At 37.1% G+C, this 18882-nt stretch overlaps 1 protein-coding gene across 5 annotated transcripts in view; it reads right to left on the bottom strand.

Moving 5' to 3' along the window:
• Positions 1–13791, bottom strand: part of hth (homothorax) — a 161293-nt gene extending 147502 nt beyond the window's left edge. Inside the window, exons 1-2 of one of the 5 annotated variants that reach the window (XM_066299819.1) lie at positions 13488–13790; positions 6841–6913 (exon numbers count right to left, since the gene is read on the bottom strand). In XM_066299819.1, coding sequence (XP_066155916.1) covers positions 6841–6861 — 21 coding nt within the window. In that variant the 5' untranslated portion in view covers positions 6862–6913; positions 13488–13790. Of the gene's footprint in view, positions 1–6840; positions 6914–13365 lie in introns of all 5 variants that reach the window. The other 4 variants (XM_066299816.1, XM_066299817.1, XM_066299820.1 and 1 more) reach the window with 4 other exon arrangements.
• Between the last annotated feature and the right edge of the window lie 5091 nt (positions 13792–18882).

The following is an 18882-nucleotide window of genomic DNA, read 5'->3' on the forward strand; positions in this document are numbered from 1 at the left end:
TCATCAGCATCAGGATCTCGTAAATGGTAATAGATCCAGACTTGATTGGGAGAAAAGTGACGCATTAAGGAGAATAGTTTAGTTACTTGGAAAAAAATGAACCGTTTGAGGTTCGAAACCCAGTGTTTTCTTATGGTGAACTCTTTTAGTGTTTTGAATGAAATTGTAAGTTTTTCAATCTTACTAATTTTCTGTTGACTTTTCTGCTTTTAGTAAAGTATGCAACAGACTTTTTAGTACACAGTTGCACTTTATCTGACATTACTGACAGTACGACCATGTTTGCGGCCGTACCGTCAGTCTCTGTAGGTTGGCGGACTGTGTTATATGGTCGTGTATTGCACTAACCCAGTGAATGCCATTATAGATTTTGCCACGGCAGTCGTTTTCTTGCTAAGCCATTTTATTGTGACGTTGGGCCGTCCTGCCATCCATTGCAGCCGTTAATCTGCTGTTTGTTGTAAAGATGAGTAATTCCCATCATCATAAAACTAGTCGGTCTTGAATTTTCTAAACCTTTCTAATATGCATGTTAAAAATGACCAGAGAAACCATGATTAATTGAATGTCATCCGAAACGTTTTGGCAATTAAAAACACTGTGAAGCCCCCCACATTAGATGTAATAAATAATATATGCAACCAAAGAGTGGTATCTCGCAATAAGCTTAATTTTAATTTTAGCGTATCCTGCAGAAACACACACTCTAAATTAATCGCGTTCCAACGTAAAAATAATTAAGATTTTAAGATAATCCTTTATAGCCAAATAGTTAAAGTTTCAACCATAATGTTTCTTTTATGTAAATAAGATTGTCGGAACGAGAATGCTTATGCCGCTTCTTAAGTTAACCTCACAGCAAATTCCTCTTACAAGAGATATTTCATGTATGATATCATACGGATATTTTCTTACGGTGCTCAGTTTTTGCTTATTATGATAGCCAGTATTCAAATAAAAATGTGTGGTTTTGTTGTAACTTAACGGGGGCAAAAGACTAGAAATATTTTAATTAGGCGTGAACTAAGTAGATTCGTGTAGAATTCTTTGCATCTGGAATATTTATAGCCAATGTGCAGAAGGCACTTTCAAATATTTCCTGTAATATTATTGCTTGTAATAGATTGCTAACTTAAAGTTAGTTTAATTGGTGAATTCAGAGACAGCCGCCGCATACCAATTTACCGTTGCAACAGCTTACATACCAAGAGTGTGATTGCTTCCCAGAACTAGGAACGAGAAGAACATTGGAGAATCCTCTATCCAGCTAAACTTCATTAAAAAGTTTTAAGGAAATTTCCAATAAACAAGTTTTGGACGCCTTGCAAGGAAAAATGCCTGAAGCGATGTACATAACAAATCTAATATTTTATCGATGTTACATAAAATATTCATATTATGAAATCAATAATGACAACGAGTACAAACAATATTTTCACAAACCCCCGGTTCAGTGTGTAACGCTTACCTAGAGCCTTTCTGGCGTTACAAAGAGATATCAGCGGGAACAACGCCCCTTTCCTTTTAGATTTCCTCTTTAATATACCTCTGTGTGTTAAATATAGAAACGATATTATGTCTAAGGGAGACAAGACGACGTTCAGCTGGATGTGGCACTTAAATTAGCAGATACCGATGGTTGACAGTCGCAGAAAACGACTAAGAGTTTCTAGCGCCGCTGCTAATGTGCTGTAATACAGTAATAACTTCGAAAGTGCCCAGGATATGGGGCTTTACGGCTCGCATACGAGGATAGTCCCAGAAGTACCCGTGTTGGATCCTACTTTGGTTGAATCTGGTCCTTCGTTAACAACTACGAAATATTGGGTAGCAGAGTTTAAATGCGATCCTACCAGCTGACAAGATGAATCCCGTAGTGGTCAACCCGATGACCCTCCAGATTTGACCCGCTCAGAAATTGTGGTCAAAATTTACAAAACTGTATTGAAATACAGGTATTTCAAAAAGTACTGCAAATTGCATTTTTACTGAACTGTTTGACATGAGAAAGTTGTGTGCAAGATGAAAGACACGATTGCTTACCATCCAAGAAAAACGACGCCGTGAGAATGTTTCAAGGGAGTGTTTGGCAAAATTTTGCAACAATAAAATCTATTTTTTTGGTCGATTTGTAACCATGGTTGAAACACGAGTCTATCATTTCACACTTGAGACGAAAGAGCAGTCAAAACAGTGAACTCAAAGTGGAGAATTGGTTCCAAAGAAAGCGAAAACCGTTGCATTTGCAGGAAAGGTGATGACGTCAGTTTTTTGGAGTGCACGTGGCATAATTTTTATTGATTATCTCCCTAAAGGAAAAACAATGAATTCAAAATATTCTATAAATTTATTGAGGCATTTTAGCAAAGAAATTAGGAAAAAGAACTGCATTCGGCGCAAAAGAAAATGTTGTTTTATCAAGACAACGCACCAGTCCACAATTCCTTGATAGCGATGCCCAAAATCAATCACCTTAGTTTCGAACTTTTTCCTCGTCCACCCTATGGGCTAGATTTAGCCCCCTCAGTTTATTTTCTACTTTCAAAGATGAAAAAATGACTTGGTAGAAAGATATTTGCGAGTAACGAAGAAAAGAAATCCGAAGTGAATTCTTATTTTCAGACATTCGGAACTTTTTACTAAGAACAGAGTATAGAAGCTAAAGAGTATGTTGAAAAATAGTGTAATATTGTCCAAAAATGTTTTTCCTTTAAATGTTAAGACTGGCACTTCTAGAATTATTCTCGCAAATATGGGGCTCAAAATTTTTGCTGATCGACGCCATCAGCGACAGTAAAACGGAACCCAGAAAAAATTCAATAGGCGAGTGACCATCGTCCAGAAAATTAATTAATAATACATTAAAAAGCAAGAAATAAGTAAATGAACAATACAAAAATATCTCTTCAGTTATATTAGTAATGCATTGTGTTGAATGGGTTGATTGGCCTAAAGTAAATAATATTAAAGATTTGGGGAAAAAACCTCAATTCGCGATTCAAGATGAAGGTTTATGCGGTATCAAGAATGAAGTGGTTAAAATTTTGGTTACCCACTGCGAACATGACTATATGGAATTTTAGCATATGTGCAGAAGATTTTACAAACCATAAGGTTTGTAAAAAATAACTTTTTACTGGAGAAATACGAATTCGGAGGTGTCCAGATAAAGAAGCAATACAATATATGCCCTACAAATATTGATTTCTTAAAGTAAACATCTCCATTTCTACGTCCTAGACCAGAAAGCAAATAATCGCGTTATGTAATCAATGACAGCCTAGAAAATATTTCAGTAAAAATCCTACTTTCCTTCACAGCTTATAAGGATTAATCTTCAAAAACAGATTTTGTTTGCAAATAGAGAAGCCTGCCTGTATACGTTCTTCGATCATATTCATCTCCTAAAAAATTTTGATTTATTATAAGGATTTTGAATTATGTATTTAGAAAAAGCAACCAAAACCAACAATCCCTTTCGTTCAACACGATGAAGAAATAAACATTATGTATATGTGAAATCGATGTGAATGTATTAGCCACATGGGTCGCCGCATGTTCCTTATTAAGAGGGATTCCTTTTGGTTTGAGTTTTCGGTTGAATTCAGCTTTTGCAAGCCTCCGAGACGACATACCATTGTTTTTTCTATTACTTTCTTACTTCTCTTACTTTCAGTCAATTTGAAGATTTAAGACAGATTTTCAAAACTGGTCAGATATCAAATATGCTAATAAATTAAGATCTGAAAGTGGCGTTAAAACAGCGACAACATGATGACTAACACCTTGATATTTCCATTATTTATACATGGAAGTAAATATAAAATCTCATAGAACCACTCACCACTCTGTAGCGTAAAATTACTTATTAGCTGCTACTTCTGGAAAACGCATTCATCTGGAACGAATATTGAGATTGATTTGCAAAATTCACAGTAATTTGCGAATGAAATTCCATTATAATCATATACTGCATAAACTGTTCAATAAATTTTAATGGTCGTTTATGGGGTTTTGAGAGACCATTTCGAAATAATAGATCATAAAGATTTTAAATGTGGAGTTAGGGTTTCCTACAAACTGCGCGCCTATTGCCCCTTAATCTGGCTCTTCCCTTGTGAGGACAAAACAGGATGTAGCCCTTGTACTTGTTGATAATTTGATGCAATCACTGATACTTGAAATACTTATGGAGTTGTAATGGAATGAGTTGTAAGTTTGCTATCAGAATTATTTTTTCTGGTCACGCTCTGAGCTAAATATACGAATTTTTTCACTTTCGACTTTTATTTATTTTTTTCCTCTCGTTACGGATTAAGATTGCAAAATGACGACCTGAAAGGTCACTTAGCTGGCCACGGGATAAATCCAATATGATGTCCAATACTCGGTTCAATAGACCAGTGATGACAATGGATTCTCGCGGAATGGCACTAAAATGAAAACCTATAAAAATAAATCGATATTTATGATTTGGGCATGATTCATGCCATTTCTGTAAGTTTTTTTTACACACATGATATCAAATTTGAAATGAATGTGCTTCAACTCTACAAAAGTTGCAAAATGAGGAAGATGGAAGAGCGCTTAGCAATCGCACTACAATTTGAACAATATATTAATACAATTTTTGGAGTGAAATTAAATGCAAAGTGCAACTGAATCTATGAGCGAAACATGACTATGAATTAAATATTAAATCTATCACCTGAAAGTGGATGAGAATTCTCAGATGAACTGCAAGTCGAGTTGGCAAGGAAACCAAATGAAAATGTGTTTTCCACGCTTCCTGAAGAACCATAGAAACGTCGAGAATAATCTTCTCTTCATTTCAATGTTCTTCGAAAGGTACTTGGCTTTTATATTTGCCTTTGACGACGATGAGGCTGCAAGAATGGTGAATCAAAGAACATCTTTCAATTTAGTACTCCTTCACTCAGATATTAGTGATATTAAGAGTGCCATTTGAAGATGGTTTGTGAGGGGATAGCGGCTACAGTGAAGGTATTGGAGAAAAAGAAATGGTTCATACAAGTTTTGTCTTGTCCAATTAATAACTGTAATCAGACATCAGGTATATACATCAACTTTGTCACTATGCGAAGACTTAACATTAATTTCTTCCGCATTCGTTTAGGTTAATTACTTCGGCTTGCTATTATATGATCTCAACCCAAATCGGCATTAAAGAGGGATAATACATAGCATCACTGGGACCAAAGTCATAAAAAGAGTTTAATTTTTATTTTATTAGTTTATTAAGTTCAAAGAGTACGGGGTGAATATTCTTTCCATTTTTTAATGCCCCTTGAAATTCATAGGAGTGAGATGGTCCAGTATTAGAAATTCCATCAAAAACTAAAACTTTGCCTGGGTAACTGTGAAATTAATTTTCAACCAAACGTTTGTTTCTAATCGTTGAAGACAGTTTAGTAAAACTTATTTTGTTTCAAACATGTCCTTAAAGCAAGTTTCAAACATTATGGAACAGTTTTAAACATACAACGATGAAAACATGCATCAGCAATAATGTAAGCAACACATATAACACACGCACCGTGGCGTGGTTGTCATAGTTATATGCTAATCTATCACTGTGTCTCAGCTAAACATTGTTAATATACTGGTAAGGAATAGAAAAATAAATTTAATAAATGTCCCGATGTCCACCAAGCAGTTAAAAACGTACGTTGATTATAGGCCATCTATCGACACATTCCGGAAACTGAAGAAAAGAAATTGGGCCTCCCCCGAAAGCTTTGAGAAAAACGCCGCAACGTCATGACTCTACCACAATCACACCAGTTGGTTGAATGGAAGTACTATGACATTGCGGTGTTCCTCTTAAAGCGCTCGTACTGCCGGTACTTATCGTTTCGTTTTTCGGATGGGGAGGGGATTTACTTGTAACATAATGCAATCGATAAACGAGGACAGTAATTTTACCTTAAGAGCAGGGTTGTAAAGTTTTTGGTCAAGAGAATGTATGCCGCTTGTCCGAATATTTGACTGGTAAGTTACGATTCTCCCTAGGAATGGTCTTTTACGATCAGTAACCCAATTTACTATTTTTATGACTAAATGGAAACTATTTTGTTCCAAATTAGACTTACCTGGAAGTTCTATTTACACCCATTAGTGGCTTTAGATTACCTATACCTACCCGCTCTATCCATGTTTGCCGGCAAATTTTCTCCTACCTGTTTTCTAATATAGAACGGGGCATGGACAAATGGTTTTGACGAAATTTCACAAGTTTTTCACAAAAAATTTACCTCAAGTTTCAAAACCAAAACTAGAACTTGGGGGTTACGTACTACCGTATATACGTTTTTACGGGTGTGTCAATACCGACTACCTTACATTAAACGCTTGGTTAGACATAGGCATCCAACAGTTACCACAAAATCACTGTGAAAAAAACCTAGAAACGCAAACTGCGGGCAGATCGGCTTATGCCCAGATACCATTAAAGTTGAAAGCAAATTTTTTCCAAAAGAATTTCTTTCTTTGACTGGTCATCACCGGCTATGCTTAGTTCCGTAATTATGGTGAAATTACGTGGAAGGAAAACACCAAGAGCAGAGCCTCTTTTTGCAGAGAAAGCTTTTTCTTGGTTACAACACACCAGACTGTTTTTTTTTTGTCAAGATATAACGAATCTTTTGCTTCCAATTGCTGCAAAGTTTTGCAAACCTCGCCAAACCTTTCCTTTTGTATTTTTTGCTTCACTGAAAAAAGTCGGTGAGATTTGAAACGAAATTTCGTTACCTCCCAACACATGCCAACAACTTCTAACTAAATAACAAAAATCTACTAGAATTAATAATTCATATTTACGTTTTTTTGTAGGACATCCATGACGAATGAATAAATCACTACTTTCGACTGGCGTTATGTCAATGTGTTACACCTAAAATGATGTTGAATAAATGGTGGTGCTAACGTAAACGACCACTTCGAAGAAGGCAACACGTCACCGTTTATTAATACTCCATATGGTATCACAACACCGGACACTTTACAAGTTTTATAGGTTAGCTGTCTAAGTTCAAACGTAAACAGATATTTAACAGGGGGTAAATATACCAAGTGATAAGACCCCCAGGCTAGTGGGAATTGTGAATTGCAGACGTCTTTACAATTTACTGTAAGGGTAGAAGGCAAGGGAAACGCAGGTATGAGAAAGCGAATTTCTTGGAACACATCGACCGAGTGCTTGCTCCCTTCTTGGGCCGTCGCATGGCTCAGGTAGGTGATAAACGCGTAAAATGGCTCGTTGGGCTCAACTTTAAAGTTTCAAAGTATGCAGAAATTATCCCTATGCATAAGTTGTAAAAACGTCTTGAGCCGTAAAAATAAGAGCAATGGCTTAATAAATATTCAACATTATTTGTCGACGTTTTTATGAACAATGTGAAGTCGCAGATGATTGGTGGGGCCAATTTTCAAAAATGTTTCTTGGACAATCAAACGGCCTGACATTAACATGCGTACGGTATTATTTCCTGTTGTGCGCTTGCGCAACTTTTTTTACTGCACATTAATGTTGAATCGAATTTACAGAAAACAACATAGAGTTAAGTTGTGTACCTAACACGTGCGAAAGTCACTTTCGACACTTGCTAGGGAAATAATAACTATTTCATATGAAACTGGCAGCTTCTGAAACGCTAATACAAATATCTAATGTCAAATATGTATTTAATTAAGTTGACACAATGATGTTCTATAGCTCAAAATATTGAATCTATCACGTACTATCGCAAAGGTGTCTTTATACCATACTAAATTGCTAGAGTTTTTGTTGCTGTTGAATTTTGTTTCAACCGTATCAAAATATCACTTCTTGCATTCGTTAGATAAATAACTGTTATATGAGCTTCAATTAACATACATTTATAATATGTATTGGTTGGCTGTGGTCACGATTATGGTTGGTAGCCCTCGTACACATCGTACTTAAGAAAATGTTTGCAGGCTTAATGTTTTCTGAAGATTGTTTGGCAGGATTGTGAATGAATTCGTCTAATCGTGCATAGTGGATTTTTCGGGGACTCAAAGTCGGCGGTGCCGTGCTTAGCAAGTACCTTAATCTCAGGGTTTAAAAGGTTGCCTTCTACCTTAACTATGCGTTATTGTTAGATCGGTGACTTGGTTCGACACTGTGGCTTTTTTGTTCGGCTAGATATTCACGCTTGGCTTGCACGCTCTCCAGAATTCAGTCCTTGTGATTTTTTGGGATATATGTAGAAGCAAATTGATTTATGGCATGGAGAGGCAGATAGTGATAAACTAATAATTTTTACTGGGTGAAAACTTTCAATAGTTTTTATGAAAAAAAAAACGAACAATTGGCTACAAACACATAGGAACCTATTTAAGTTTAAAATCTTTATGTTAGAAAATGTTTAGAAATGAACCGCAAAAACAATTAGAGTTCGGTAAATAATTAATTTAGACCCATAAACCTTGCGGTTGTGGCTACTAGGCGCTACCGAGTCTGATAGTCTATGGAAAATGTGTATGCATAAAAAATTGATAGTTTCATAAACATCCAGTTAACAAAGTTTGACGCTTTTATTTTATCTCTGTTGTGCATTTTGCCAACTAACCTCATCCATGTCACAGTATATAAAATCACCTTTATTCACTTACAAAAAAAAATGATATCTATCTGTGACTTTGATAAATTGCGATTTGTTCGTTTGTACGAGAATTAGGCATGCCAAATTGTGGTCGTATTGTAATTTTCCATGATTTTTGTATATAGAAGTATAATAACTACTACAGTAGATACTCCTCTGGTTAGTGACAACGAAAAACACTTATGCATATGAAAAAGTAGTATTTATAAAATCGGTGCTAAGAAGTTAAAAAGTGGGTTAAATACAAGTTGTAGCGGCTTGGAAAAGCTTATTTTTAGTCTAAGAAAAACCGAATCCTACTTATGGGAGATTCCTGATATATTAGGTAATCCTTAATCCTTCAGATTAGTTCAACTTAATCGAAATTTTCCAGTTGTCTGATAGGTTTGACGATGCTGTGCTAATTCAAGTTATTTTCCCACGACTACTTAGGAAAATTTCCATAACATCTACGAAATGAGGGCTAGAAAATTAGCAATGTCCTTAAGTTATGCGTTAGGGAACCATATCGTGCTGTTTTGACCAACCAAAAAACTGAGAATTCTATAACATGGCGTCTCTAAACGTAAACATGAAATTTCATGAGAAATGTATTTGTATTAGTCAGTAAGGCCGAATACGTCCAATGACAAACAGCAAAGAGATGTTAATTTAGAAAGTAAACCTTCTCTAAAATTATAGCATAATGACTGTCGACAGCGTTAACACAGTGGCTTCAATGTCGAACTTCCAATTCAATGACATGAAGGTCGTTTACAAGTGAGGTGAATCTTTTTATATTTTTTTAGCCGTGAGGAAAATAGTATACCCCACTCGCTAGAGGTATCCAAATACACCCGCCCGAATGACGCCCTCACTTGCGGCTCATAAAAAATATTTTACACTTGTGTGTTAAAAATTATTGGTGTGAAGGCGCAAGCGCGTTAAAAAAATTTACCGCACGCACATCAGTGGCCACGGACTGACGCCGTTCACAAACACTTTTTAAACTGACACTGACCCACGCTACTTACTTCTCCGTACTGTAAAAAAATTACCACACATTTAAAGTGTTAATTTCGGCTAGCAGATGCGTGCGACGAACCCACTTTTTCGTACCCTCAAAGAAGAGTAACATTCTGTTTATCGTAATATGGCTCTTCGAGTGAAGTAAATAGACAGAACACAACGCAAAGTTTATCGCACGCTAGCAATATGTAGTATTAGTTATGTTCTTTTGAGGACAGGGATTTGGGCTAAAGCTGGGGCAAATGACTCTCATGGAATTCTATGTTATATCTAGTTTCAAAATTCTCGAATGTGATAAGGGTTATGTGGAATTTACCTTTGCCTTGAATCCGGCATAAAAATGCGTCATTTTAAAGCCATGTGACCTCTTGGAGTATCCGATATATTCAAAAAGCATACGGGAGTACATGCTGCTGCGTTATTTGCTTGCCGTCGGATTATAATTAAAATAAAGTTGCAATACCATAACACAGATAAGCTCGAGGGTGTGCCTTAAGAGCATCTGACACAATTTGAAGATATTTTCCTCGGTGTGATTTCTTTGTGGTGGAATTTAACGGGGTTTTAGGTTTCTATGGGAAAAAATGTTAATTACCAGTATTTATAGAACGAGTTCGGAAGCGGGTAACGCTGAGAGAGGAAGAATCGGTAATAGGCGCGATAAGACGCATGCAGCGAAAAGTATTTGTGGAAAAAACTGATAATTGAATCTTGTGATTGTCCTACTGGAATACTCCTTGTACCGCATTATTAATAAATATATAAAAAGATTAATTCATAAATATAAAAATGGTGGGCAAAATGATAATGTAAAGCTTTAAAAGGATTTAACTTTTATTGGCATCGTAAAGCAATAAAAGTAGTCAAGAAAATACAGTAGTTCCTTGTAAATATACCTGATATGACATGTTTTATTACAGACAGATCTTCAAAATGTGTACCAGGATAAGCCCGTCTTTTGTGCGGAAGAGCACCTCGTCCCAAACGAAATACATCAAAATTTTGTGTTTATTGTAAGTTCTTAGATAAGATCCTCATTTAGTAGCTACTCTGGAATTAAAGCCATAAACGGATAAACATTAGATTTAGCGGCAATAATTTTAGACCTAAATAAATTTTATTGCCATATGTAGTTTATATAATTTACAACAGGAATGAAACTGAAACCGAGCGATTAGGTTAATCCCTCATCAGGGACATTTTTCCCAAGAAACGCGTCGCGGCGCTTTATGAATTCTTTACGAACCTCCTAAAGCCCAAATGTCCTCTCTGGTCAGAAGCTCAAAGTTATTTCAAACTTAGACATAATTTTGTTAGCCTTTAAACCTCGATTACATTTTATAACGACAATAAAACGGACACTTGTCGTTCGCTATCTTGAAACAGGGAAAAGTTTTTATTCAGTTTAAGCGTTCTTTTGGGAAACGTAATAGCGCTGTTAAAGGAATTCGGAAGATCGACGGAAACGGAGGAGTTCGGAGATGTTCCGCTCTCGTCGGAAAAAAATCCCTATTTAATCAGAATGTCGAATCCCGCCTTAGAAGTTTGGAAAATGGTTTGGAAATGCCTACTCACAGAGGACGGAAGAACGTGGTAAACGTCGGAAAATTACATACAAAGGCCCATTTGAGGCGGAAAAATCGGCTAAAACAACGAACGGAACAGCGAGTCGCACACAAACACTTCTTCGGACACCGAAATTTCCATTTGAATCTTAACTTCGAGTTTTAGGTACTCACCACACACTGGTTATTTGCATTTATATTTCAAAAATATTAAATAGAGTAGATGTGAATAATTTAATAAAAAGTGATGCTCAGAGAGGGTCAGTCACTAGGATGCATTTGCGACGGGAATTTTAAACGCAAGAAATTGAAAAGATTGGAAGTTCATCGGAGATATGAGTGCAACGTAAATGAGTGATTACTGTATTTTTTGAGTTTGAAAAAGCTGGTCGGAAAAACTAGTTAACGAAGTTGAAGTGGAATCCTCTTGTACGTATTAGAACCGGTTCTACTAAGCTAAGTCGCCTACCTTGGTCATACTAGGTATACACATCCAGAATCTTCCTTGTATCCCATTTCGCGCCACACGTTCCTCACAATACTGCTGAGGGCATTGCTCATTTGCGATCTGTACTTCTTCAGCACTTTTCAAGAAACAAGAAACGGAACTGATCAAGTTTATAGACAAAACTTGAGACTGCCTGACAAGGGCATCGGACAAATTGGTGGTTTCCATATATTCACCATCGCTTCCAACGAGGATCCAAATTATCCAAGAATCACACGACGAGATAGACTTGAGTATTCGCGCCGGAAAATCGAAATGAAAAAAAGAAAGAGCTCAGAAGCTGCTTATCTACATCAACATAAAGTTATATTTGAAGCACTTCAATCCATAATAGTTCCATAAAGCGGAACATAAAACTGTGCATCGTCCTAGAAGTATCGGATAGTAGAAAGAAGAGTAGAAAAATTGTAGGAACACACATGGAGTAAATCTGAGTTAAAACGATCGATGAACCAGTTGCGACGGAAAGTGAAGAGTTGGAATTTGAAGAATTCTTCATTGTATCTATAATTTCTAGTAAGAAACAAAGGAACAAATCGATGAGAAAAGTTTAGTGGATGTATTTCTATACGATAGACTCCTTGAACCTTGTCTGCCGAGCGGTATGCGTGCAAAATCAAAGGAGAGAATTTGAAGACCGTCGGAAGAAGACAACAGCTCCATATTTCGAACGTATGCAGCGTCAGTACTGCGTAAGTCGGCAAAGTACTAATTCCACTACTCCGGTTAAATTCCTCGTCGCATACCAGGATGATATTTCAAAACCACAAGATGACTTGGAACTTTGAGTCGCATTTTAGGGAGATCAAGCTAGACAGGTATCTTCCTTCCAAAAGTCTATTCAGCAGCCTTCAGAGAATTTAGGTGCCTAAACAATATAAGCCTCATTTGGGTTGTCTGCCACAAAGAAGTAACTTTTATAGGTACCATTAAGATCCCAGTTAACTCACTTAGACTTGGCAACTGTGCCCCGAATTGCACATTTTAGGTACCTTCACTGAAACATCAAACCTTCTAAATGAAAAGGTTTTATTAGCATATACTCAGGCAGAAAGGTTGGCGTGTTCTTGGAACTTTGTCAAAATATGGAAGGGCTCCACTCAAAGGACTCGGCCATGTAAGGTGGTGCGTGTTAACAACGATAAGTAAACCAAAAAATAATGCTTTAGTTGATCTTAGTTGCTAGTAAGTGCAAAAGCTTTTAATTAAATTGCCAACTAGACCTCAAGGTGGTCTAATTGGGCTTTGGTAAGACAAACAACGAAATGTCGAGTCTAATGAGGTTCTATGGTCACACCAATTTAGGTTGCTTTTAGGTGTTATGGTGATGGTTGCCTTGGTCTATTCATATTTTATGTTTATATTTCAGAAGCGCAGTTGCATCCACAGAGGCACAGAGATAGCAAGGCGAAAGCGTTCGAGCCTTGCAGGGGTATTTCAAGCGGCCAATGATAATAACTGTAGGGTGGCATGGAAAGTTCCGAATTTGGACAAGCCGCCGGATAATGTATGCATGTGGCCATAAAAACTGGTCCTTGGGTAAAAGTAAACAGGGCCGAATCGGTTACAGGAGCGTCGCGGTGTTGTGATACGCAAGAGTGAGCTAGGCTTAAATGATAGATGTCCATCTGCGAACCTCATTCATTAGCTACTGATTGATGTTGACGCACTGAAATATCCATCAATCACCCAAGCAATGTAGATGCGTTTCCGACGTTTGACGTGTCATCTTCTTCGTCTTTTTGACGATAATCGTACCCGTGGCTGAGCCATGAACTGCACTGCCCGCACTACGACGATTTTTGAGCGTTCGAGTCACTGCCGCGCACTGTTTTCACACAAAATATCACCAATTTTCCGTCTCACTGCACTGTCACACTGAAAAATACCCACGTGCTTCTGATGGTTATTGAAGATGGTTCACCGGCGGCGCATTCATGGGGGTCGGTGTGTATAAATTTTCGTTTAAGCGCCGTGCCGTCCGAAGCGCGTGCGGAGTTCTTGCGCGTTCCGCAGTCGTCTGCCAACTGTCAATCACGTCAGTTCAAGGGGGTAGAGTGGGGTTTAGATGAATGATCTGTCACGACGCGGCCACGCCTCCCTACCAATGGCGGACACAGTGCATGCTCTGCGCGAGCCCTATCGGGTATCGTCTGAACTAGTCGCTCCCGCCGAATGCCGACGTTCTTTCTACATGATCAGAACTCGGCCAGTCAAAACAAACTTCATCGGCGCGTAATACAAAGTTTGATACGCGAGAAGATTCATATATTTTTTCAAATTTTGCCGCTCTCAAATGCAATATTTTCTCACGTTTTTTTTTCATTTGAACACTCTCGTTTTTGGGTACTGGCAGAGAAATTTTGCAATGACTCGATTAAAATCATCTGATAACGGCATTTCATTTGTATGTAATTTGCATAACATTAAAAATGGAAACCATTTCAGCCGGCCACGCCCACGTCGACTTGCAGCTTGGTGAATCTTAAAGTAGCACTATGAATACAACAAATTTATCGTAAAATGCATTTTCATCCTCACAAAATGGTTTAGAAGGGAGCAGTTTTGAAGCCTGGAGATTGTGCTTGGTGGCCGGGAAAGTGAAAAGACGAACGCAGTTCTTTCAGTTTTTTGATTAATGAGAGTTCTTTAATGACGCAATGGAGATCAACCCTCGTAGAGTAGTAGTTTTGTGTATCCACATTGAATTTCCTCCAATAATTACAACCTTGAAATAAGACTTCTTTCTAAGGTTAACTTTTCAGTTCTCACAGCAAAATGGGTCTATAGATATAGTGGCAAAAAGGCGACGCCACGCGTCGCTATGCCCAGACGTGGGCCACATTTGGCGCATATTTTAAGATGCGGAATATAAAGATCAATCACATTTTGACATTACCTCAGAAGTTCACGCTTTTTTGCGCAATTTTCACTTTTCGTGTATAACATCCTTCAATTGTTTCTTTCCCTCTGAATTCACCGGAAAAGGGCTTTCGCAGTAAAACTTTCTAAGGAAACTCCAGATATTCGGTTTATATAGAAAATTAACCTAATGGTAAGCATCAACGCTCACCAAAGGAAATGGCTCACTGCGAAGACTTGAACTTGATCCAAATGCACCGTAATAATATAGGGCCACTTGGATATCAGCCGATGTCGAGTTCGTATAGCTTTGATTAATTTTATAAATTTAAAAACGTTTTTTCATGGAATAAAGAATGTTTGCTTGCCCCTTTTTCCAGTGTTCCACTGAAGAAACGACTTCACGCACATTATCACGTTCTTTATAAGTGATCAATGATCATTAACTCGCAGATAATTGCAGTTTCTCCTAGTTGGACTACCAAAATTGTCTACAGATTTGATTCTAATTTAATCACAACCACGCCATAGAAATCCCCCTTTTTACAGTTTTAAAAACTTTCAGGTCTCAGATCTCATTAGGTTTTAAGGATATTCGTTGATATTATTGTTCATAACTGTAGCGGTAAATTTCAATATGAGCTATAACTGCACTAATTTTATTAATACGATATTTGCCACGCATCTAGATATAACCAACTTTCTGGATATAAAATTGGATCTTCCTGGCTCGATTGGGGGGGGACTCCGCTTTACCTCCCGGTGAGAGATAAAATCTTTATTTCCCACTGCCATGGCAAGAGAACTTCTTTGTCAAACTCTTGAAAGGTTTTAGAACTCGACCTTTGACATTGACAGGTTTGAAACATATAAGGGTCCTACTTAACTTTCTAGTTTCACCTGGTTGTTTACATTTTGTTCCCATAAACCATGTTCCAGTTAAGTCAGTAGTATGTTTTTGGGTAGTTTCAGGGTAATCGGTCTCAAAAGAGTTCGGTAGTAAAATTGTTATTATACGTAGGTGAGTGTTACAAATGAAGTCCGTAACGACAATGAGGCCACTGTTTTTCTCAAAGAATGCAAATTATGACTATATGCACGAAAGGGGCGTGACTAGTTGGAATATTTAAACGTGACTAAGTTTGCCAGGCAATTAAACGAATCTAGCACGGACTAACCTGCGTGCTAACCTAGACAAAAACGATATTTCTTATGAACTGTTTTAAAATAAATCAGATTAAGCATTTCACATCAGGGATACAAGCCTTGAAGAAGGCAACTCGTTGCTACGCGGCTTTTGGCAAAGGAACCGCCTCTTGGTACTACATTATGCGGTTAATTCTATGCAAATGAAATGCAAAAGTTCCCTTTGCATCTGTCAACTCCAGGTCAGAGAGAAATAATGTGTGCTAACCTGAACCACCAAAATATTATCCTCTTCCCGATGTTGCATGCCGAGAGGAGCGGGTTTGGACGTCCATTGCTAGATATCCTAAATCGGTTATATTTCTCTACATTGGTCTATCTTAGATGATTTAACATATACAACTATCTTCAGCAACCTAGGCTTATGTCCATAATTCCCCCACTCCTTGATAGAAAGAGATGTGTAGGTCTTCACTATGAAATTCGCGGGCTAATCCCCGTACAGACATTGAATTTGCCTCGTTGAGAAAAGAATTTACCTGAGTTTTTCAAATGTAAATTATTTTCCTATTTTCTCGTTACTGTATCATACATGTAACGCTGGTCTTCTATGCTCTCAGAGTCCGTTCAAATAACGGAATCAAAGTTCCACTCATCACCAGAAACTGTGTTTATATCCTAAATTTTACATATTTTCTTCTTCTGATGTGTTTTTTGTTCTAATGAGGCATGTCTGTGGATGCGTAATTATCCATTCATTGTCCGGGGATAAAACATTGGTCGGCATTTGTAGTAAAAGCGGTTACATATGTATTCTTAACACTCGAATGAAAGAGAGCTGTGTCTTCCAATCATTTCTAATACAGCAGACCTAAACAGCCAATTACTATAATGAGTCAATCACGATAGTGACAGGTCTATCAAAGTGAAATCCATAACTATTCTTAAAGCAGCCTTCTTAATCTGGTCATGACTATGCAAATTGCAGTAAAGCACGGATCATGATGATAAATGTTTTGAACGATTTAGATGCCTGATGGGTTGATATGCATTATTACTAAGTTTATTCTTGATTTGGGCCGTTTTTTCTGCCCAGACGAATATTTTGTCAGAATGGATTTCCATCGAGAGGGTGAATATACAATTGAAAGAATGCCTGTTTCAATATTCAACATAAAACTGATTTTTCTGAGATTTGCGCATTCGCTTAAACACCGTTCGAAGGTGGCGATTTGAGACAAAAATTTTATTGAAAACATTTGGTCATTACACAAGATATTTTTTTAATTTATAGGGGATATTTAAGACTAGTTGTTACGCCCCAGAGTGATTGAATAAATTCTCAGGGTAAATAGACTTCATTTCATAATATGTCACAAGTAGTGCAAAATACAGGTTTGAGATAGATTTTTTTTGTTAAAGTTTTTTAATTATTGTTTTAGCGCATTTAAATGTGTCATTTAACACTAAGGAATAGATGAAAATTGCGTTTTCCATCATCCAAAATCCTCCCATCTGTCCTGATCATTGCTGTCAAGCCATCACTCAAAGAGGTATGTCTCCTAAGACCTTTCCAGTTCAATAATTTTTACAACTAAATCAATAATAAAATTTCCTTTCTCATTGCTTGCAAGTTTTACGTGTATTCCGATGGCCAACGGTAGTGGATGCATGGCAAACTGTAAAAGGGGCTTAACCCCACAAATTATCGGCGTCGCGTCGCTGAAATTTAATCGATCAATCACAGAACCACGAAATCATTTTCAATTCGTCGGACACTATACTGTACCTTTCCAGAAAATACATTAAAATTATAATTTTTGCATGGTAAAGCCAATTTTACCAATTTATTTAGCTTAATTTTATCATTATTAAGTTTAAAAAAAAAAATATATATATATCTGTTTTTCTTTGTTTCTTTTTTTGTTTCTGTTTCGTCGTTGATGTATCCCTTTTTTTCCATCTCAACTGAATGAGCGACAAGCGTCCACTATAGCTTCAGTTATGTCCCAACAAACGAATAACAGATCGCATATCGAGGGTACTTATTCAAAAGGTGAAAAGTCCAAACTAATTTCCTACGAATGTGGCCCCTTTCGGATCGCTCCCTTCTGATGTTAACTGAATTTCGATAAAATGAAGACATGACTCCGTCGTTCAATAATCGATTAAATAACAAAAAAGTGAAAGAGAGCTTTTCTTTTAGAAAGGAAATCTTGTTAAAAATGAAGAAATCTTGACCAGTTGTTAAAAGCATCGTGTCGGGCTTTGAAAAAGGCCTCACTGATGAAGATTAAACCTCTATTTTCATCTAATTACGCCAAAGAACTCGGTCGATTTTTCGCTCTTGAACGTGAAACTCATTAAGAAACTAAAACCATAATTTTTGTGAACGAATTTAAATACCTGCCCATAGCCAATGTTATACACATACCAAAATATTAAAGTATTAAAGGATATTTCCCGCCGAAGAAATTTATTGCTCGAAGACAAAGCCGTCGACCAAGGGTTCAGGTTATTCAGGTTCAAAAGATGCTTCGGGATCATGCGTATGGTAATGCATGGAATTTTGCGCGAGTTTAATCCTTGGATTTATCCTTTGTCAAAGTACGTGTGTGTTATTTGAGAGTTAATTGGATTTAACCGTACAAGAGTATGTATTTCTACACGGCAGTCTTGTGTAGCTAATATTTTTTTGGTCTAATGCGTGAGAGCTCTTGGTCGAGTATCCGAAGCAGAAAATTCTTTAAATGCTCGTTAAAATTTTTAAAGCAAAACCGTCATATCCATGGAAGGCAATGAAAAATACCTGCAATCTTAAACTTAAAATTTTTTTATAACCAGCCAGAAAGTATGAACATTCTGTTTAATTTTTTTACCTGCAAGTAACGTTTTGTCGGTCAAGACCGGAAAGTTGACCTTAAGGATCCGCAAAACCACTTTCCGATCCCTGTTATTTTGTTTTTCTGATTCCTCTGTTTGCGAGATAATTCTGCAAAAATTTCAAAATTACCAACGTCTTATGAAATATATTTATATTATTGTTGTATAAAAACGGCTTAGGTAACACGGTCGCAAAAAGCATTACACTTCGCCCGACCTAAAATGCGTTTAGAAGGGCTCTTAGCCTCATTTGTGCGTCGCA

Source organism: Euwallacea fornicatus, chromosome 34 (genome assembly GCF_040115645.1).
Source record: "Euwallacea fornicatus isolate EFF26 chromosome 34, ASM4011564v1, whole genome shotgun sequence".
Lineage (NCBI taxonomy): Eukaryota > Metazoa > Arthropoda > Insecta > Coleoptera > Curculionidae > Euwallacea > Euwallacea fornicatus.